This window comes from Pagrus major, chromosome 15 (genome assembly GCF_040436345.1).
Source record: "Pagrus major chromosome 15, Pma_NU_1.0".
Taxonomy (NCBI): domain Eukaryota; kingdom Metazoa; phylum Chordata; class Actinopteri; order Spariformes; family Sparidae; genus Pagrus; species Pagrus major.
The window spans coordinates 29,755,153-29,778,111 of NC_133229.1; the positions used below are offsets into that span (position 1 = coordinate 29,755,153).

Genomic DNA, 22,959 nt, shown 5'->3' on the forward strand with positions numbered 1-22,959 from the left:
TAATAAACTAAATGTATTATTTGATCACTTTTAAACATGTGAAAGGTAACACTATCTTTAGGATGTGAGGTTTCAGAAAGCTCAGCTACACAAAGTAAATTCTGCAGGTAAAATGTTCCTCAGATAAATAACAAGAGGAGGGAAGTGAAACCTACAGTTTTAGCAGGTCCAGGTGGGACTTCCTCTTCGAGAAAGAGCGCTTCCTGGTTTCAGGCTCCACCACACACGGACCAGCCAGATCATACAACCGCTGTGGACTGCCCAGGATCTAACACACACACACACACACACACACACACACACACACACACACACACACACACACACACAAATATTTGTCATCATTATATTAAATGCCGCACTGTTATCACCTGAATGAATCCTTTTATGTGTGCAGGCCCACATAATGTTGCTGACTTCAGATCAACTAAGATGAATTACTTCAATATATTTTAGTAAAGTATAGAGAAAATCAATGGCTGCCTAAAGGTAGAAATTCAATCTGGAAAGTTAGAAGCAGTGAGGCCAGCAGTAACGTCCTCCTCCCACCTCCTTCATGATGCGGATGGCCTCGGTGCGGTGCTGAGGAGGCGGGTACAGCAGGATCCTGTGGTAGAGCGACTGCAGCACCGGCTTCATCGACTCCACGCAGCTCACCAGACGCACGAGCTCTGCGGCGATGTAACACACAGTTCGCACCACCGGTGCAATCCTGGCAGGGGCGCTGGAGGAACAGCCGGACCCTCTGCCTTGATCTGATACCCCTCCGCCGAAGCAGTCCACCTCCAGGCTGATCCCTGGCAGAGGAGGACATGAAGCTGAATCACTGACATCATTCTCCTCACACAACCAACAAGAAGTCAGCAGGCCAGAGCCTTAAATCAACTTCAGATATAATTATCTGTAATGTTTAATTAAATGGTTTATTTATTTTGACATCATCAGAGCTGACTGCTGGCAGAATCACAAACTATGAAACGCTGTCTTTGTTCTGGACGGCCCTCCTGTTTTTGAGTAAAACAAGTGTTCAGCATCCACAGTTGTTTTTTCTCGTATATCCAGTTACCTAGACTGAGTCTGTCTGAGAGACGATCTCGCTCTAGCGCCCCCATGTAGCCGTGGTGAGAAGCGATGGTTTTGTCGTTGACGGGATTTCCCATGATGGCCACGAGGGACGGACACAGCTGCTTCCTGTAGGAGGAATATTATTGTTTTCTTTAGAATACAGTACATTATAATGAGTAAAATTCACAGAATAGGATGCACAACATGAAACTTACCATTATCAAAGATGTCTCAAATGAACATTAACTGGACGTAAAGTTATTTTCAGTCTTCTTGTTTTAAATCATTGCTTGATGTGGTACAGATGCATCAGTAATCAGTTCAGAGTGAACAGAATAACTCTATCTTAGTATCAATCTTCTTTTATTAATATTTTTTTTCCCTCAACAGAGGTCACCTCCTGCCTCCAAAGCCCCCACTTTAAAATCTAAGATGTGATTTCTTTCTATCCTCAGTCTGAAAGCATAATATTAGGAGATTAAGCACTACAAGCGTTACAAATCTCACCATACAAGGTCGGTGAAACCTCTGGACAGGTGCATTGTGGGTGGACAGCTGCTGAGCATGGAGAGGATGCACTCCAGGTAGAGTAGCTGCAGGAGCTGGTTACCACTGGAACAAGAAAAGACATTTTATGTACGACAGATGTTGGAAGTCAGACGTCCTCTGGTGATATCCAGTGTTTGTTCCACATAACACAAATACACAACTGTTTTTCATTCTTGTTCATTCTTGTTCCACTACATCGGCGAACAAACACTGTCTGTTAACACGTTTAAGAGCTTTTGTTTGTTTAAATTTGTGTCCGTCACATAGCTGTGTGTAGTAAGATTCGGTGATGATCGGTGATGCTACAGGAAAAAATTTTGTGATTCAGAGACAAATCCCTCGAGCAGAATTATCACCTCCAGATTACAACAACAACAGAAGACAGAAGTGTTACCTGTCCACTGACTCCAGCTTTTCACAGAACACTGTCAGAACCGTCACCACATCATCACACAGAGCCTGGCTGGTGGGTGAAATGTCTGCAAACACACAATAACCCGGTTAATTCACAGCTTCTACTTCAATCAAGTGATTAAATACTTGTTACTCTCTCCCGTCTCTCACTCTCATCTCCACGTTTCTGTGTAATAAATAAAAAGAATCAATACCACAGTCTCTGTGAAACTGCCTGCAGAGGAATCCATCTAAACTCTTCGTGTGTGTGTGTGTGTGTGTGTGTGTTTTACTGTATGGCGTCATAAAGAAGCCCTGCCAGTCTCTCTATGGAGGTGCTTCTTACTACCAGCAGATAGTTGATTACAGAGGCTTTACAACAACTATAAAACAGTTTGTCCTGCACAGTAAAGAAGATCCACAGCCTCCATGAAGCTCTGACGCTCACTACACACTGGAGAGAAGAAACCTGCTGAGACTTTGCTCATTGTGGATTCTCACAGGGGGAAGTTTTTCCTCAAGGAGCCGCCAAAGCATATACTGCGTCGTTATCTAAAACAAATGGGGTTTATGCTCTTTATGGTGGCCATTTTAGAAACATCCCTAATTCACTGATGTTTCTCAGAAAGAATTCATATAAGCACATTTCTCAAAATGATGATGTTATGGACAGAGGACAGAGATTCCCCCAAGGTCCTGATGTGAACAGAGATTTCTCAAGATCTAGGTCACAGGTCATTAGATGATATTGGGTGCACCTGTGATGTTCTCCCTCAGCTGGCTGCAATCAGCTGAGGAGACTATATAAGAGGGCTGCACTTCCCCTGCTCAGTTGGTTGTGTGTCTTCAGGGAGTCGACACCATCAGTCGGCTTTCTGTTTTCTGATTGAGTGGAAAATCTGAGTCGAGTGTGTATGAGATTTTTTCTTTTGGCCAGTTTCTATACATGTTGTTTCTCCCCTGCTCAGTGACTCCCACCTCACCTTTGGTTTTTGGGTCCAATCCTTTTGTTCGTCTCGAATCAGTGGGTGGCTGTGTGTTTTATTCCCACGCCACCTTTTAGACACCAAGGGACCAGTTTGCTTTGACCCCTTTTTGTGATTTGTGCAGTGCTTTGTTAGTTTCCCCACCCGCGACCCCTGTCCTTCGGGAGCTGGTTAGCATGCTAACTTCAGAAGATATCTCAGCAACACAATACTCAGATGTCTTTAAAATAACATTCTGTTGATAATTCTTACAAAATTCTTACATATTGCACCTTTAAGTCAATGCTTGTGATGCCTATAATGTTTTTTTGTTGACACTATTATAGATTTGTTAATCAAAATACGTGTTTGTTGGCATTGAGGACACAGTTAGTTATGGTGTTGTGCAGGAATGTAGGTGTTTCCTATATTCTGCCCCTCTCATCAATGTAAATAAGATTAAATAATAATTTGCTTTAATGTAATTCTTTCACCACCGCCTTTAACTACGACATCAACAATAAACATGTAATTAAATGTACACATTTACACCAACAAAAACTGGGTTATCAACTCTGTAAAGGTAGAATGTATGCACATTAGAGGTGTATTATACAATCATGTGCGTGATTATATAATAGAGGTGATTACGGCCCTGGAGCAGATGAGGAGAGCTGCAGAGGAGAAGGATAGCACGTACCTCTTCTGTGCAGCGGTGGTGCAGTCACCTCGTCTCCATCTGCACCCTGTGGAGGAGGACACAGCAGGAGGTGTGTTTACTGTGATGGTGTATGTGACAGAGTGATGGCACTTTGATGCAAAGCTGAGAAAGTGGTGTTGAGTGCCAGTTTGGCGGCTACTGCAGTTTGAGTCCCAGTACAGTACTCGTCTATATGCCGTAAACGTGTTTCTGACTGCCTTAAATGTGTCTGTGTGTGTACTGCAATTTGTTTTAATTGTTCTTCTACACAAAGTATCAGTGTCATTTTCAAATGATTTAACTTGTTTCACTAAATTCCCAGGATAATTTGGTTTTCTGGGGGACAATGTACAAGGACATAAAACCAACATAATCAACAATTCCTCCGATATGAGGAGCTGCATTTTTTGCTCATAGGTCCCAAATCATGCTCATTTTCAACTCATACTTTTATTTATGGTGTCCTTCGGGCCGTGCCTGAAGGCGGTTGTGACATCACAACTTAAAAAAAAAGACCTGACGCCTCTTTTAAAGGCACAGTTTCTGAATACAGGCTGCTTTACATTCAAAAACACATTTAATCTCACTTTCTACAATATGGGACCTTTTTAAAAAATGACAAATTGTACTATTTATGAATCAAAATTGTAGTTTAAATTTCTGTTTATTATCTAACCAATTAATCAACTATTTGCTTCAGCTGAGATTTCAGGTTTCCTAAACAGATCGAGCTAGCCCCGTTTCTGTTGTGAGTAGTTGAATGTCCCACGCTCCGTGAACTCCTCATCCTGTCCTCTGCACTTGGTTTTGTTCCTTTAAAGTAAGAGTGTAGAATTTGACAGTGTAACAGTATTATACTTTGAGTTCTACTACTTTTCTCGCCCTGTAGTTTACACATGTGCACACAGCTGTGTGTGTGTGTGTGTGTGTGTGTGTGTGTGTGTGTGTGTGTGTGTGTGTGTGTGTGTGTGTGTGTGTGTGTGTGTGTGTGTGTGTGTGTGTGCGTATCTGTAGCTACTGTATGGAGTGTGTTTTGTATGACGGTGTGACCTCTTGTCTGTGTCGCAGCTGTAGCGTCAGGTCTCCCAGTATCTGGCTCAGCGTGGCTCTGACCGCTGTGTTGATGCTGCGCTGGTGACAGCTGGACACGTAGGTCTCGATACACACCTAAACACACACACACACACACACACACACACACACACACACACACACACACACACACACACACACACACACACCTGTCTCATTAACTCATTAACTCAGTGAGGAAGAGAAAGAAACAGGAAACATCTGGACACAGAGCTCACAGGAAGAAAAGTGATGGCTTCAGAGTCTCACAGACAGGTGGGACTTGACTGTAACACGCTCTTATTCCTTTTTTTTAAAGAATATATTTATTGGTTTTCGGTGTTACATTTGGACTATTTGTGTTTTTTTGGGTGGTTCTGTGTTTATGCGTGTCAGAGGTGCTGTGGAGTTGGTGGGCGTGGCTTTCTGATGGCCTGAGCTGTGGCTAAATGGGGCTAAAACGTCATATATTCAAATATTTACATGTGTCAAAATAAACGTTAATCATATTTGATACAATATGGTTGTCTGTATTTTTGCTTAGGTGTTTACGATCTGCTGAATACAAATACAAGTGCAATGGTGAGCTTGGCATGACGGAACAGAACACACAATTGCAGCTGTCAGCGTGTGATCCTTCTTCTGTCTGAGACACGTAGAAACGTGATGACGCACAGTCCCGGGACAGCATCACAGACAGACACTCGGCTATCAGGGAGATTTACGGGAGGTTTCCATGGCGTCACAGGTTACCATGGTGACTGGATTTATCAGAGGGAGGGGGCGGGGGGGATGTGTTGTCAATGTGTTAAACATCATCAAACCAGATTAGAAGGTCACAGAGGAAACACTGTGCATCTATGGGAAGACAGCAGTTAGTCAGCTGAAAAACCATGTGTTATATATAGCTCTCACACGCACGCACGCACACACACACAGCTATATATAACACATGGTTTCTCAGTTGATGCTTTTATCAGAAGTGCCTTGCAGTATCATGAAGGTATAGTGTATTTTCAGCACACATGGTCCCAAAGGGATGGAAAGCAGCAGGAGTGTAAGTGCCTCACTTTTCACATTCAGAAGTGCAAACACAAACACAAACACAAACACACACACATGCAGATGCGCACACACACGCACACACACGCACACACACTATGCTTCATTCAGTCCCAACAGGATCTTTTATTGTAGTTATTACAAGATTAACAGGATTTCTGACATTCTTTATGAAATTGTTCAATGTGAAACTGGTTCATACATTAACATGTAAAATGTTTGGACAGCTAATTATCAGACAGTTAATTGTGCATTCTTTACCCAGGTAGCACTCTCACACCAAACAAGCTCCACAAATATCATTTTGAGGTATGAGTTTACGATGGTTTAGTTTAGGTAGAAGATTAGAATTGATCTGCTGGGATTTTGAAAGTTGGAGCTTACTTGGATCGATACCATCCTGGAGGAGGCTCTGCCCTCACAAGAGACACTGAGGTTCACTGAGGTCATTTTTAATTGTTGCAATAAAACATTGCAAGGATTTGGCTTCACTGTAAGATCTTAGAAATAAAGCTGGGGCTGATTACATTTGTGCAACACTTAAGTTAGATTGAACTACACAAATTCTAACAGAGGCAAACAGAAGGATGATTTAAGGGAAGAGATACAAAACATGTCAGCAAGCCAGGATTTATTTCACTAATTACCAAAGATCTGTACCTTCCTCTGACAATAAAGGGACTGAGAGCTAACAGGCCCAGCCACATACACAGCTGCAAACAAAGACCGTGTCTGCTCATTATATTCACATTTTATGTGTCTGCAGCCTCAGGGATTCACCACCTGTGTCTAATCAATGACAGATCAATACATCCTACATCGTGAGACCTTCCAGCCGCAGTGAGTGTGAGTTGTGTGGGACTGTTGTGTGAGCTGCCTCCCAAAATTAACACTTCAAATAGCTCAAAGCTAACAGCTCCCACAGTTTTAACAAACAGCTAGATGCTGCTGCAGTTTAGTTTAATTATGAATGTGACCAAGGTGAAGAAATTTACATTTTAAAGCTACAAAATTTAGGATTATGTAACTGGATGTGTGGACATGGTCAGACACCTTCAGTACCACACATTCAATTGTAAAATAAGTGGTAATTTCCAGCCACGTGATGAATTGTATCTCCATGTTTGCATTTATTAACCAGTTTGACACAATGACGCTCAATTTGTGTTATTATATTTGATCTAACAGGCAGTTTATATATTTTAACATTGTGATGTTTGTGCATATCCAGAAAGCTGTTGACATCCACGTCTGTCATAATAGTAAAAAGTAGGTGTGTTTCTCCTTTCGACTACAAATGTGGGCTTTTCTTTTGGGCGTGCATCTCTACTCCCGCCTTGCAAACTGTTGGCTAGTTGGTTTGTTTTACAGCACACAGAGCTAACCTTAAGTAGGCAAGGGGGCGCTTTTGAGGAGATTTCTAAAATATCAAGATATATATTCTGCATCCTAAAAATGTTGCAATATGTTTTTTAAAGGCATGGTGCCCAACCCTAATCAGTTTGTCTGTAATTCATTTGCAGCTTGAAACCAAGAGGCCGACAGAGACAGAGACCTCTTTTTAAAAACTCCAGGTATGATTGAAAATGTTTCAATATGAGGTGCCAGGGATGATCTCTGAGGGTGTAAATGACTTTTGATGTAACAGATATGATCACATTACAGGTAAGGTAATGACCTCCAGCTCCCAGCATTTGAAACTGAATAAATCCCTCAGCGCTGCCAGTCCTTGCATTAAGAGCCTGGACTGATCCTCGCTGTTTGTATGGGATGTTACTGATAATGGAGTGGTGCTGACAACCTCTCCAGTCACCCTGAGTTATGACCCATCGCAAACACAAACCCACACACGCACCAGATGGTCGGCCCTGGCAGCTCGCAGCCCATTAACACAACATGTTGACCAGGTTTTTATGAGCTGTTAATGGACGTCAAACATCACCTGAGTACAGGAGCTGCTGCTGCTGCTGCTGCTGCTGCCGAGGGGAGTGATGTTACAGACAAACACTGTAGTTTGAAGAACAATATGTGAGTTTGTGCATTTAGGTTTATGTTTGGAGATAACAGGGAGGGCTGGATGTTGTTCATCTGACAGCTAAACATTAATGATTATATTTCCACCCAGGTGGGGCACCTAGTGGTCCCGTGTGGACTTCATTGGTTGATTGTTTTGTGCTCACTCCAACATAGTCCTGAATGGAAGCTGGGAGAAGTTTTAACAGCTGGAATAATCAGCTTGAATTCTAACGTGATCAAGTTTAATTGCCAAAAAAGCATCCCAACATCCACAGAAACTTTTGAAACCTCTCCTTCAGTCGGCTCTGCTTCCCTGGTGTTGATCCTTATGTTCAGTAGGTGCCGAACACTCAAAGTTTCTCCCCCACAGAGCCAAAAACACGCTGAACTTGACTGTGAAGCTCACACACACCTTCAGTTTCTGGCAGACGGGTGCTTCCAAAAAAACTTAAATGGAGATTTGTTTCAGTCTTTTACAGCTGCTTTACTACGTCCAATAAGGTTTTTTGCAAGTTAAAAGACGATATGCAGGAGCTCTCTCTTCTCCTGGCCATGACACATGTGGGACAAATAGACCACTGGTAGAAAAGATCATGCTGCAGGAGTGATTTGGGAAATGTGTTGATACAGTTTTTTGCTTTGGGATCTACTCTAATAGTGACTACAGCTGCAATCCTTCAGAAGCCTGCAGAGTAATCTCTCAAGCTTACATGTGGTGGGTGTTAGATTCTCAAAACCTTGAGTATTGCTATAAAAAGCTCTGCAGAGCTTCAGAAAATCCGCTGAAATCCAGAGAGCGCCTCAACAAAAGAGACTCAGAGGAACATCGCCTTAGGATCAACTGGCTGTTGACACAGGAAACTGGTATTTTACCAGAAACTGAGTTCGATTGAACATATCATGAAAATAAAGTTACGTTCTACCTGATTCACTGTGCACCCTGCAGGATAGAAAGACTTGATTAAAGGCTGTGTTATGATTTTACAATGATGGTGGTAACATCATACTGTAATATCAGTGAAGAATGTTGAACCACTCTGAATGATGTGCTGTCCGTTTTGATGCAGCATTGGATGTTCATTACTTATCATTACTTATCAAAAATTAATAATCCATACAGTACATTAATGTTGTTCACCTTCATAAGAGAGGGCCAGCACTGGAATCAGGTTGTCAAGAGTTACCGAGTCTTTAATCTGCTCCACGTTATTTCAGCATTATTATATTCTCGTTATTATCATTTCTTATGGATTTTGATAGCTGTGAAGACTCTCAATGTCTTCAGTCAGTGTGTGTGTGTGTGTGTGTGTGTGTGTGTGTGTGTGTGTGTGTGTGTGTGTGTGTGTGTGTGTGTGCGTGTGTGTGTGTGTGCAGGACCACTCATTTCAAGCTTCTGAATAATTGATGAGATTACAGCATGAGACAAGGCCTTCTGTTGAGTAGGGACGGAGCAAAGCTTCCTCTTTAGAGAGAAAATGAGCTCATGTTCTGCCTGTTATGCTCACGGTTAATCATCCTCTTATATGTAATAAAAAGAGCAATGCTTTTTGTACTAGTGTGGTCCGAGACAGTCCGATCAATACCGCGATCATGAAAACAGTCGATGCCTCAGTTTGCTTCGTCATCAGGTAAAAGTTAAGAACTGCAAACAAAAGTGCAGGTGAATAATTTTAAATTATTTTTGAAAACTAGAGGTTTGAGTGGTAAACAGGTCTCTTGTTGATTGTCTGTGAAACTGTTCAAGTGCATTGAGTTGTAGTTTGTCTAATCCAAGTACAAAAAGACAATAATCTGGGGCTACAAACAGTCACACCTATGATGTACACCAAGAGAAAGCTTGATGGCCGGACGCTTGGCTTCATCTCAGAGGCATTTCTAAACACAGCAGCTGAACAAGGAATGTAAAATAATCATTTCTGCATATTGTTGATTAGTGTCGCTGTAGCAAAAAGTCCCTGATTGTTGTTTGATGTAAAATCTCAAACATCTGCTGATGTGACTCTAAAAACAGACTCGGGCTGTCTTACCTCAGCAATCCGCAGGATGGAGTCTCCATTAATGTCAAAGTTTGGTGAGTAGGTGATGCACAGCAGGACCTGCAGACAGAAACAGTTTTTTACTTTCTGACAGAGAGATAAGAGAAAGAATAAAGTTGGTGACGAATGTTGCTATTTTTTCATAATGTGGGGGAGACAAATTTCACAACTCAGGGAAACAGACTTTCAACTGATGTAACATCAGCGCAATCAAAAGCACCGAGACAAAGTTAGTTCGTGTTGAGTTGAACACAAATTAGCAAGTTCTGCCAGAAAGACAGCGACACAACGCAGCATGAGCTGTAAAGAAGCCAGAAAACAGGAAACCATCAAAGAAAAAGCTGCAATGCAGAGTTCTTCAGCTGCCAACAATATTTACATCCATCCACTCACTTTATCGCAGGCCTGCTGCAGACTGAGTGTGCACGGTGCAACAGAGTGCGATAAAAGTGAACATTTAAAAATGCACATCAGCTCTGAGTCCGTCTGCAGACAGACAAACTGTCCGGGGGGAGAAACAGCATGTTCATACATCTCCCAGGTCCTCACCTTCATGACCTCCACCTGCAGGTCTTCATGGAGAGATGGGGTGACTCTGATGGCCTCCAACATCTGGCTGAGCAGCTGCTTCTCCAGGACCTCCACCTCCATGGTGACTCCCCCCACGAACCTGTCCTCACACAGGAGCTTCTGATTGGAGAAGAGGAAGAAAGAATATGAAATGATACATTCAGATTTGACACTTTATTCTCTACAGTATGGTACTAAAAATGCTCTTGTGTGCAGAATATTTGATATTGATGCTGGTGCTGTGTCTTTTATTCCCTATATTACTATTTTTCAGTGTTTGCAACTAGCGTGAGTAGAAAAAACTCTGGTATTCAGGAGGTTTAAAGTGAGACTGTCGTGGTGATTATGGGCTAATGATGAATTCTATAACACAGCGCAACAGCACTGCGAGCTGAGAAGCCAGTTAACTGAGTCAATAATGTCAGTAACAGCAGCAGCATTATCTATCAAGGATTTGTTTGTCTGGTAGCGACTGGACTGACCTGAGCACGGTGCATTTAATTGCCTGTAAATTCTTCTTTTCAGTTGTAAAAGAAGATTGTTATTCCTTATTTTAATTAAAAGCCACATATTCTGCAAAGAACGCTAACTGAAGTAAAAAGACTAAAAAAAGGAACACGGATACATTTGTTGGAAGTTACAGTTCTGCTGTATATTACAGTACCTGCATCCCGGTAAGCGCCGTCTGTCCCAGTTTGGTGTTTTTTGACTCCAGAGCCATCTGTAGCGGCAGCAGACAACGCTCTCTGGAAGCACACAAACAAAAACACAAACCGGTCACGACAGCTCTGTCACCACCAACGCTTTACTGGCTAAGTATGTGTGTACATACAAGGAATCTGACTCCAGTTTTACATTGCTCACTGAAATGGACATAAAGTAGTAGTGTACCTGTAGCTTTCAACAAACCAGAATCACATCTGTGTTAGGTCAAAATGCAGCCTGTTCTTTATCCTGTTGTGTTCTTCCATGACTACATCTACTGCTCCATCCCACAGTGCCTCATATTAAACCCAGTCATAGTTCACCTCTCCAGACCAGGCTGCAGCTGAAAGGAAAGTTTACTGTTGTCCCACAGCTTCAATATTTAATAGGAAGTAAAGTTTTGGAGGACTGAGGAGCAAAACACATCAGCAGAATATGAGAAGGTCTCCGTCTTGACCTCCACCATGAACTCCAGACCCTCCTCCCTCTCTGCTGCTCTTAGCGATACTGTGTGTACTTCAAGTCTAGAATTTCAAATCACAACTGTGAGCTTCTGTCCTCTGACTTCATCTTTCATAGACACACAGATCTAGAAGATCAAATCTGCTTCAAGTCTAACATAAATTGAAGAGAAACAGTTTGTTATATCAGTGTGGTGCGCTTCAGGTCACTTTAAACAGAGAAACAGATTTCAAGTATTAATGAAACAATCAAGAATAAATAGAGACCAGCAGCTGTAGATTTGGAAACTGTCCAAAAGAGAGTTAACAAGACACAGTCAGACCGTGGGAGGATATTTCTGCCTGGAGCTGCAGACACACAGCGCTGTCACTGCTGACAGTGATGAGGCCGGAGGTGCAGTCAGGCAGCCAGTGTCTTTGGGCTGCTGGTGCAGACGAAATGCAGAGACCCTGTGATAACTGCTACAAGCTAATGCAATTAGTTTTCTGACAACGTCAGTTTCAGACATTTCAGAATGAGATTGTGCAGAGACATCGGAGCAACGAGCACAACGAGTCAACTCAATGATAAAAACGAGGCATGAGGAACTTTAACGCTTACGGACTGATAGAAACAACACTAACATCTGAAAGAAGCTGATTTTCTTTATTTCATATGCGTCTGAAGCATTACTGAGACAAAACTACGTACATTTACACAAGCACTGTACTTAAGTACAATTTTGAGGGATACTTTCATTTTCTCCGACTTTATACTTCCACTCCACCACATTTTGGAGGCAGATATTGCACTTTTTAATCCACAATATTTATTTGATAACTTTAGTAAGTAGTTACTTTACAGATTGCATGCTGCATCGAAGCCAAAGTAACACATTTTTATATAGTTTATCGGCAACTAAATTTTAAAAAGGACACTGAATAATGCTGTATATTGGATACAATATACCAGGACCATGGTTGACTCATAGTATACAGTAATCGTAAATATATGTACAATTTACTCTTTAAGTACATTTAATATCAGACACTTTACTTTTATACAAGTACAATAAGTATGGGCGACTTTGAGTTTTACTCAAGAAATATTTTAACACAATATCTTTTCACTTTTTACAACACTGCCTGAAAGTAATCTGGTGCCTTTAACGTCTCTTGTTCATGTAAAATTGTGCTCCTTATAATTGTTGCCTTCTTTTATTCCCTACAACTTCCTTTTAATTCTAGACGGCCATTGATGATATCTGACAGGAGCTGCAGATACAGTGGAAAGTATTAAAGTCAGCTGTGGCCCACTGCTCACAGGAGTTTATTTATGGATTCACAAAAAAAAATAAAAATAACTTCTCTCAGTTAAAAATAAAATGGAAAAAAACAAAACTACATTGTGGGAGAGAGTCGGTTACATAACCCAGCAACTGTGTTTGAATCACAGAGCTGAGTTTTTTTTGTCCCATTTCTTGGATCTTTCTTTGTTTACTGCTGAACACTCGCTCTCTCTCTGCCTCTCATTATTTGTAGCTGGTTGAGTCACAGCGCTCTGCTGCTGATCGCAGGCTACAGGGCTTCATCTCGGAGCGCTCGGGCTGCTCACAACTACACCGGTTCAAATGGGCCACAGTTGGATCCAAACAGCTTCAGTGAGTTCAGATGTTATTCATGAGCATGAGGAGAGCGCACAAAGATAACACCACACAATAGAGGATCTAGCTTCAAAAGACACAAAGAATGATTAATCAGGACGAGAATCTCAAAGCCAACCGCAGAACAGCATGAAAGGTCCATAACCCATTTAAAAACTGTTCTGAAACGTTCAGAGAACCAGCAAATTCAATGCTTTTTAAGTTATTTAAAAACGACAGAATGCATGAAAACTTTCCTTTTTGAGCCAAACATGCATTTTCTCAATCAAAACTATCATTATTCTATCAATCAAGAACCCTCCAACAGCAGACAGAACCATCCTGAACCATCCTGTTCCATCCCACAGTCCGTTTGCACGAGTAGGTGTCGTCTTTGTTCGAGCGGCTGAGAACCCATTTTGTCATAAGAGGCTTGAAATCTCTTTTTGTGGAGACAGAGGAGCTCGCTGGCTGAGAACCATCGCACTACATTACGAAGACATTATCATCAATATTTAATCTAATAATCTCTAATAAAACAATGGAGGTTATTGAATGAATAATTTATGGCGTGTTGAGCTGCAACAGCCTCCAGAATTTATGGCACCTTCATCGCGATCCAACAGCTACCAGCAGCAGCTCTCCTTTCACTTCACATTTACATTTTATACAGTTGGAGCACTTGACATGACTGAGTGAGCTTCAATGCACAGGAATATTTCCATGACAACTGATGCAAAGACTCCTGTGCTCCTGCAATTGAAAAATGAGGACACAGGCATTCAACCAAAAGAATACTGCACTTTTAAGTTTGAGCCCGGCTTCTGGCAGCCGCACGGTGCTGGAAGTCCACAGCTTTTTTGGCCGCAGCCACTGAACAGCTGTCTGCTTTTGTAAATGTCCAGTTTGATTTTGTCAGCTTCATTAAATAGACATAATTAGTATAAATGGGGGTGAACTCAACAAGGGGATCACCTGTAAAATATGATATAATCCAAAACAGCAGGCCCGCATCAAAAACATCTCCTCCAGATCTGGCCTGGCGTGCAGACTTGTGTTTTAGCGTACACCCACAATTTATCATTCAGCTTGTTATTGACAACTTACACAGAAGTTTGCAGATCCTGACATTATTAAGCAGATCAGCTATCGGCTACATGTAACTGATCCACAGTTACAAGCTGCTTTTTTGTCAATATCGTTCTCCAATTAATTTCCACTATTAGTTACATTGATTAAATTACAGTGAGCTGTCGACACTGTTATTATTCTCACAGAATCAGTTGATTCGTGTTACCGTTAATTAAACATGATCCCAGTGAGTTGTATAAAGTGAGGTATACAGATATTTAATTTGGGACTTAGGCCCAGTCCACACAAACACGTGTATTTTTGGAAACAAGCTTTTAAAAAAAGAAATAATAATCTCTGTTCACACAACACACCTGGAACCTTCGTAAACAGGAAGGAGACTGTACAATCTTTTCTTTTCTTTTCCTTTTCTGTCTTTTCTTTTTCTTTGAAAGGCCAAAACACAGAGAAAAAGCTTTGTTTTAAGAAACACCTGTGTACGTGTGAACAGGGCCTAAGAGAGCACTGGTATTAAGTCAGATCAGTGAATTTCTAGTTTGTGTCTCAATATAATGCTTGTTTTCATTTTCCAAATAAAATCCAGTGATTTATTTTTCATTTTAAGTATTACAGGAAAAAATCCTTCCAAAAAATGTTATAATGTATGTAAAAAACTGTGTTTTCACTAGTTTATCTACCCATTGTGTCCCTTCATTTACTCTGCGGCACTGCTGTGATCAGCGTCTTCCTGATGCAGGAAAAACACTCCTGGGTGTGGTGAAAACACAGTTTCAAGCTTCAAGCTAATTTCATTTATTTAACACTTTAAAACCTTTTGGGGGATAGCGGAGGTATGATGTTAGGGGCCGAAGAGTAGCATCTATTTCTTGTCCTCCTTTCACTGAAGGAAGTTATAAACCTGCCTGTCCTTAATATCTATGAGACAGCTTTGTAGTTTGCTTGCAGTCCCCTGATTTTGAGAACCGAGGGGGGGTAGATCTGGGTGTCATCTGCGTAGCAGTGAAAAGGGATGTTATGATTTTGGATAATTCTTCCTAATAAAAAAGAAGTGGACCCTAAACTGAACCGTGTGGAGGCCCAGGTGAAATATGTGCAGGTGTGGAGAAGAAGAAGAAACAGTGACACATCTGTTTTTAACATAAGAACAAAACAATTCAAGGGCGAATTTGCCTTTTCTGCTTTCTATTTAAAACTTGTTTAAATAATCATTAAAAATGGCTCTCATGTAATATTATATTGTTCATGTTTGAATGTCTAGGTGTTCCTGATAGATTGTTGGGCAAATCGTCTCGTAAACCATCTCAAGTAATTTTTTAAAGGTTCACACAATTGATATTCGTTGCAGGGCCGTCGTGTTGGATTTGCATCATGGATGGTTCGTTTAAATTCATATATTCTCTGCCAGTTTACTGCAGTGTTTACTAATGTGTAAGTGATGTGTAACTGCCTCAGTTCAACATTTGCATTATCATCCCTGGAATGACTTGATCATTCAAATTCATTCAAATCACACATGTACAACAGAGGCGTGCAAACCACGGAGCTCAGAGAACATTTTGAATTTCAGTATTCAGTTATCTGCTCGCTGCAGGCTGTACAGTATGTGTGGCTGAAAGACTAAAGTAACTTATCGACCAACTTAATTCAAACATTTCAGGTGCTCTCAGAAACCTTCAGGCCCAGCAGCTCTCAGCTCAGATGGATTAAGTCACCGTTGGTTCGACAGCGTGAACGTTGTTTTTTCAGTTACCATAAAAAGAACATTTCCAGTCTTGTTGAAAATTTGTTGATAACAAGTTTTGATTTCGTGCCTTGGAAGCTTTGAGTTGACGTGAACTGAGTTGGAAGGAAACTCAATCTGTGTCATGTAACTTACCGAAGTTGTGACGGGGAAATCTTGGCTGATCCATTCTGAGACTCGAGAGTTTCTGTGAATAAAAGCAACAAAAAAAAAAAAGGAAACACTGATTAAAAACACCCGGAAGATACTGTAGGCTGCATTACAATGACATAAAGCAAAAGAAAACACCAATTCCCAGCTGCTTCGTGTTCAGTTTGTTGAGCTCAGAAACACCAGAGGGAAGACTGAGATTTTCTTTACACAAAGAGACATCGAAGCTAATGTCAACAGAACTTGACAGTATTAGCTCAGATACAGTGGCTATGAATCTTAAGCTGCATTACAAATATATATGTTTAACAAATAATATATGTGAACAAGTCCCACACACAACTTCCTGCTGACAGAAATACACACCTGTGTTAATACGCCAATGAACATAATCCCAAACATATGCACACTTCCTTTTTTGATTTAAAAACTGCAGTAACCAGCTGTTTTAGCCAATGAGACGTCTTCCAGATGTCTTACAGTATGTTAATATTCAGACTGAAATGACCTCCGATAGCTGCGTCTATAAAACCTTCAGTGATTTCACCTTAGCTTCATACTTTCAGCCAACAGAGGACACACTGCTGATTATTTTGCTGCTAGAAACCTGAATTACGACACTTGCTGACGTCTCTAAAACATCACATAACTCCTGTGACTCTGCACTATCTGTCACGCTGCGTACTTGTTCCAAGGTTTCCTGTACGTTCACCTTGCCCTTGCACTGCATCGTATATTACCATACATGTGCCCTGAGTGTGTGTCTGTGTGTGTGTGTCTAAGGCGGAGTTCACAGGGTCATTAGGCATTCATCACATTCAGAGACAACTATAAGCTGCACGCTGATTAATGTTATGGGCGTGTCGGCGAACATTTCGAGGCAGCGGGTGAAACATTTCGCTGGCTGATGAAGCCCATTTGCTTTCCGTAGAAACACTTTCCCAGACTGCACTCAGCTGCACTGTGGACACACATCAGTCAGAGGGCAGGTGGAAATGAAATGTAGTGCGTGATGTACCGTCTGTGCTCACAAACGACACCTCAATCCAGACACACACCTTACATCTGAGTGTGTGTGCGCAGTCACACGCATGGTTCCAGTTTCTTTGGTCACGCCTTATTAGGTTTAAACATCGCCTCGGAGTGTGTGTGCATTAATTCAGTGTGTGTGTGTGTGTGTGTGTGTGTGTGTGTGTGTGTGTGTGTGTGTGTGTGTGTAAGATTACATGATTGTCCCCTCATCAGCACAATCTGAGCCCATTCTCTACCTGCTGTCTCACCTGTCACCAAAAGGTCAGGCTGGCTCAGCGGGCCTATTAATAACACTAATAAGAGCAGCGCTGGCACCAGAACAAACCGCTTCCTCCGTGTTTAAATGGTGTTTCACATGTTTTCTTTGGGTTTGCTGCAAACCAGTTTAGTGTCTCGTGTTCTGACTGCGGTTTCAGAGGCTTTTCTGCCTCGCTGAGGAAAAAATCACTGAACTGTGCAAACAGACTAATGAGACTTTGGAAGGTTTAAAGTCCTGAACTCTTCCTTTTTACTTGAAAAGGCTCTTGACGGTTTCTCTCAGTCGTGGAAGTGCAAATGGTTTTCATCTGAAAACTTTTAATTGGGTAAGAGAGGACCGGTGAGACAGCAAAAACATCAGTACAGATGATTGTTCTTGTTCTGCTGTTTAATCTTTTCTTCTATGAGTTTGCTGTGAAACTGGATCTGTTTGGATCTCACACCTTCTCCTGTTTACACCTTTAAAATGCTCAAACTTCACTATTTAATGAGCTCTTTTCTCTCTACGATCATTGTTTCTGTGGCCACAGTAGACTGAAGTACAGCTCCAGGTTATCTTTCAAATTCCACTTGTGTTTACATAAGATAGTCCGCCCTTAAAGGGTAACGCCACCAACTTTACACATTAAAGTGTGCACAAGGTTTTGAAAAAGTAAGAAGAATGTGTGGAATAAAAAAAAAATCACATCTGTGGATCTGCTGTGTCTATTTTGATCATTTGTGTGTAAACAGTCCATAATGAGTCCAACAGTGATACAGGACTGCTTTTTAAACATGGCATCTACATTACCCACAATGCAACTTAGTGACATCACTGGAGGCATTTTCAGATTCATCTGCAGCTTTGCCCCTTTAAATCTATGATTTTAGGTCTTGATAACATCCAAACAATGTCTCCTACAACTGCAACCTAAAAATCAAATGTAACCATTAAATTAGGACATTTGCGGGAATTTAAAGCTGCGTTTAACAGGCTGAAAGAAAATGAACTGACTTTTAAACTGTTTAATTAGTCAGTCAGTCAGTAAAGACAATTAAAGTCTGCCTTTTAATAACCTGAGCAGTTGAATGTGTAAAGTGATGGTGCATTTGTGTGCAATCTTGATAACAGGAGAAATGTCTCTCCATAATAAAAGTCGTCTTACATTAAAGGGGCACTGTGTCGTTCTGGAGAAGAAATGCAAACCCAGAATTTGAATATTTACAATATTAATGAGGTGATAATACAAACTGTTTCCTTAACTGAATAAACAAGCTGTTCTCAGGCGGCAGGGTCCGCCACATATAAACAAAGTGAAACTGTATGAAATTGGTGTTGTCCTATAAGGTCATGAAAATAAAGATTATTATTATAATGTATTTGGTTTGTTTAGGCATGGAGATCTTTCTCTTCTGACTGCACAGTGCTCCTTTCGGAGAGGGAGGCTGCACGGTCCAATCAGATCCAATTACTTAAACTGTCTAAAAAGAGCTGAATACAAATCAAATGAATTAAAAGGTTTCATTTTTCTGCTGTGCATGTAGCTCAGTAAGAGCCAGCAGCTACTAACAGCTGGTGCAGCTACACCTGCCCCACCAGCACATGGACACGGTCCCCCCTCCACCCTACCCTACCGGTCTTTGGGGTTGACCACCTTAAATAAATTCTCAACTTGTGAGACGGACAGATTTCCCTTCAGATGTCGCTGTGACAGATCTGTCTGCTCAGGCCTGTGAGATCACTGTGGCTGCTCTCTGTTCTGCTTTGAAGCTAGCAGGTGGACACAGTCGCAGATCTCCCCCACATCCCCATCCCTCTGCTCCCCCCTTCCTGCAGCCGGAGAGCCGGGAGGCTGCTGCGCACTCACCGCAGGCGTAGACGCAGGCGTCGCGGACAGCTTTGTGCTTGTGGCCGGACGCGTCTTTCTGCAGCTTTCGCAGGATTTCCTCCATAGCTGGCTCCGAGGAAACAACGCGGCTTTAGTGGAGTCTCTGGGCGGGTTTGTGTACGTGTGGGGCTTGTCAGTGGTTATTTTTTAAGGGTGCCGTGACGGTGACAGCATCCCTGACCCCCCCTGATGAAGACGATGATTCATTCCCAACGAGCAGCCAATGATGTCAGGCCAGCCGTCAGTCCTCCGAAGGTGGAAGGAGGAAGCGTCTGTGCTTGTTTTGCATGAATCCACGACTACAGCTCCGAGACAGACCCGCGACGATCCTCCGACATCTGACCGATGATCATCACAGATTACGTCCCGTGCAGCGGGGGGTGGATTCAGGGAATAAACGCCCTTCTCTCCTCAGCACTGCCGTGTTTTTGAAAATCCGTTCCAGCTGACGCTCTCCGTTCCTCACGGCAATCCACATCCGGTTCCTTCCATCCCTCAAACCGAGCTGCTTTCTCATCAGAGGGATGAACCACAGCGCCTCAGCTAGAAAGACGGACTGCTCTCCAACCTGGCAACACAGTATTTACACCGCTTCCCCGAGGGGCAGCCGGAAACTGTGGCGGGGGATGGATGGAGTCACTGGAACGGGATTTCCTGTCTGAGCAGGGCGACAGGTGGAGGAAGCTCACAGAGCTGCCCTCAGGTGACTCTCCCCTTCACAATAAAAGCACGATGATAAAACACCTGTCAATACAACATTATGACTAAATAAATGAATAATTACAGGTATATTATTTCTTTTTAAGGATTTACAGATTGTAAAATTTCTGGCTGATACTTTTAAAATAAAATTTGGTCGATAGCCGATACAAGTTGTTGTTGTTGTTGTTGTTGTTGTTGTTGTTGTTTCTTCAATTCTGTCATTTTTTTTGTTTTCTCAGAATCAGAAACGTTTATGTACGCATGCTAACACCTCTGTTTACATCCTTAATGTCGGATAGTTTTAGCTCACCAGTAACATGACCGACATGATGACTAAATAAATGAATAAATACAGGTGTATTAATTCTTTTTAAGGATTCACAGATTGTAAAATTCTGCCTGATACATTTGAAGTAACAATTTGGCTGATGCCAAGGAGTTTTTGTTGTTGTTCCCTGTTTTGTGTCCTCTGCAACAAGTCCTCCAATTCATAGGAGCACAGTCTGCAACAAGTCAAGGAAACAAAAAAAATCCTCATTATAAAAAATGAGTAAACTGTTTTTAAGTCATTCAACCCTTCATTACACTTTAAATTCGATCATATAAACTTATTTTAAAAACCCTGTCAGATAACCTTTCCTATTAAAGAATCTTTTCTTTTTTTTTAAGTAACTGTTTACAAAACGTGCTATACAACTTTACTCAATAAGAATTGTTCAGTTCTTACGAAGCCTTACGAACTGACGTCAGGGACATCACAAACCAGTAGTTCATGAATGTGCCAACGCAAAATTGAGGTGACTCAACAGATAAACTTCAGCCGCTGTGAATGTCATCTTATTATAGCAGTTAACAAGGCGAAACATCGGCTGATACTCGTGCTCAGCAATTGTTACGTCAGTGCCTCAATCATTTATATACACTAACCCATCAGGGTAATGGGAAGGGACAATTAAGGATAAAGACAAAGAAAAAACACATAATATTAACACACAAAAAAAAATCAGGTTAGCTAATGCTAGTATTATAATAATAAAAGCTATGTAATGTTACAGTAACCAAAAACATTCTGTATATAGTGTACTGATGAAGAGTTATGTCTCATCATTATTACAGCCAACAGGGCTGACAAACGGCCGGCCACAGTTTGAGTCACACCACTTGATATTTTCAAGGACACCAGCAGACATTTCCATCCATTTTTGTGGCCAAAACCGGCTATTCATCACGGGATGTTGGACCATCTGTGATCGTGGCAATCAAAACAGGTATTCAAAACCAGACCATGATGTTTTCCTAACCCTAACCAGGTGGGTTTTGTGCTTAAACCTAGTGAAAGCATCAGCACAGCGTGAAGTTGCAACATAAAGAAAATTTTAGCTTGAACTTATATGCAGTTATTGCAGAAACGTACCTACCTAACATTTATTCTGGCGATTGGGTTGACGTTCATCCTCTGTGGATCATTGAACATCTGTAATCTACTTGATATTACTGCAGTCCAAAGTATTGGACCCACACAATGACTGACACAGCCTACAGCCACACTGCCCGCGTAAGTGAACATCTATGTGACCGGTGAAAAAGATTTAATCTGCACTACTAATAATTTGTGTCCACACACGAGTTAAGGAATTTTTCACAACGCATGACCAACGACTTGGAGAACATGAACTGTGTGTGTGTACATTATTCATGTTGATGCATGTGCTGCACAATCAGTCATAACTTCCTCCTAAATGTTCTTTTACTGTTGGTTAATGTTTCCTAACTATTTGCTGGACAAGTATATTAGTCAACATCACATAACGAACAAACGTGACCTTCATAAATACAGTTTAATGTGCTCGGTAAACAATTTGTAGCTGTGAAGAGGGAGTGACGTGATTGAAATTCAGTCATTTATGTATTCATTTATTCATATATTCATTGGCTTGATCCGCCTATTCCTATCGGGATCATGGAATGGGGCAATAAAAGAATAAGGCTGCAAAAGGAGGCTGAGATAATTAAAATGAATGCAAGACTCACAGATGGTGAGTGAGAACCAGGTACTGAAAGGTCATTATATTAAATCCCAGCACGTGTATTAAAACAACACCAGAGGCTCGAACAATAGAGTGAGTTCTGCAAAGAGATGAGAGTGATGCAGCTGATTGTAAGCCTGATTTGTACTCAGAGACACAGGTATCCAACTGTGACTTTAATTATGGAATAAACAAGTTTTAAAAGACAATGAAGCCGGAAGATTTTAAAGTTCTGTGGAGCCAAACTCCAGATAAGTATCTAAGATTTGGACCTTCCATAATAAAAAATGGCCATTTGGAGACAATGTCATTCTTACAGGGGCGTTTAAGCGCCACAGTAAAAAGAGATGGATAATGCCCTGTCTGCTCTTAGCAGATAATAATTCCCTAATCGATGTGTTTTTATGTTAGCCTATAGTATATTTAAAGGAACAGTCATTGACTACTCGACCCCATGCTGATGGAAAGTCAGGTCCAGCTGGGAACTTGTTTTAAAACATAAAAACAACTGGAAAAAATAACATGGCCAAAAGTTCTTGGAACCTGCTATACGTCCATATCTGAAGGCGTTATTCTGCTGCTCGACTGTTTGACTGTTCCTCGGCTGAAGGACTTATTATCTGTAGCTGTTTTGAATAAAATGTTTAAGCAAACATTGTCAGTGACTCTCAGGAACTTTTTTAAAATTGCTGACTGTATAAAAACTAAAAACATCGAGGAGACACTCAGAGTCGGACCAAAGTTCCCGCTAAGCTGGTGGTTTGTTGACCAGCTTCTATTAATCATGTTGTCTAAATAATATGATATTTCTTGTCACGTTGTTTTGTAAAATGTAGCTGATGTGAGCATATTTGATGCTTTGACAGCACGTCGT

The 22,959-nt window shown here is 41.4% G+C and overlaps 1 protein-coding gene across 1 annotated transcript in view; it reads right to left on the reverse strand.

The window, feature by feature from the left end:
* The window catches only part of arfgef3 (ARFGEF family member 3), a 47,459-nt gene extending 27,796 nt beyond the window's left edge, over positions 1-19,663 (reverse strand). Inside the window, exons 1-12 of the mRNA XM_073481320.1 lie at positions 19,336-19,663; positions 16,184-16,235; positions 11,092-11,173; positions 10,407-10,547; positions 9,849-9,917; positions 4,723-4,839; positions 3,673-3,718; positions 2,009-2,093; positions 1,573-1,677; positions 1,099-1,191; positions 550-790; positions 156-268 (exon numbers count right to left, since the gene is read on the reverse strand). Of these exons, the coding sequence (XP_073337421.1) occupies positions 156-268; positions 550-790; positions 1,099-1,191; positions 1,573-1,677; positions 2,009-2,093; positions 3,673-3,718; positions 4,723-4,839; positions 9,849-9,917; positions 10,407-10,547; positions 11,092-11,173; positions 16,184-16,235; positions 19,336-19,420 (1,229 nt within the window). The 5' untranslated portion in view covers positions 19,421-19,663. The remainder of the gene's footprint in view (positions 1-155; positions 269-549; positions 791-1,098; positions 1,192-1,572; positions 1,678-2,008; positions 2,094-3,672; positions 3,719-4,722; positions 4,840-9,848; positions 9,918-10,406; positions 10,548-11,091; positions 11,174-16,183; positions 16,236-19,335) is intronic.
* Positions 19,664-22,959: the final 3,296 nt, after the last annotated feature.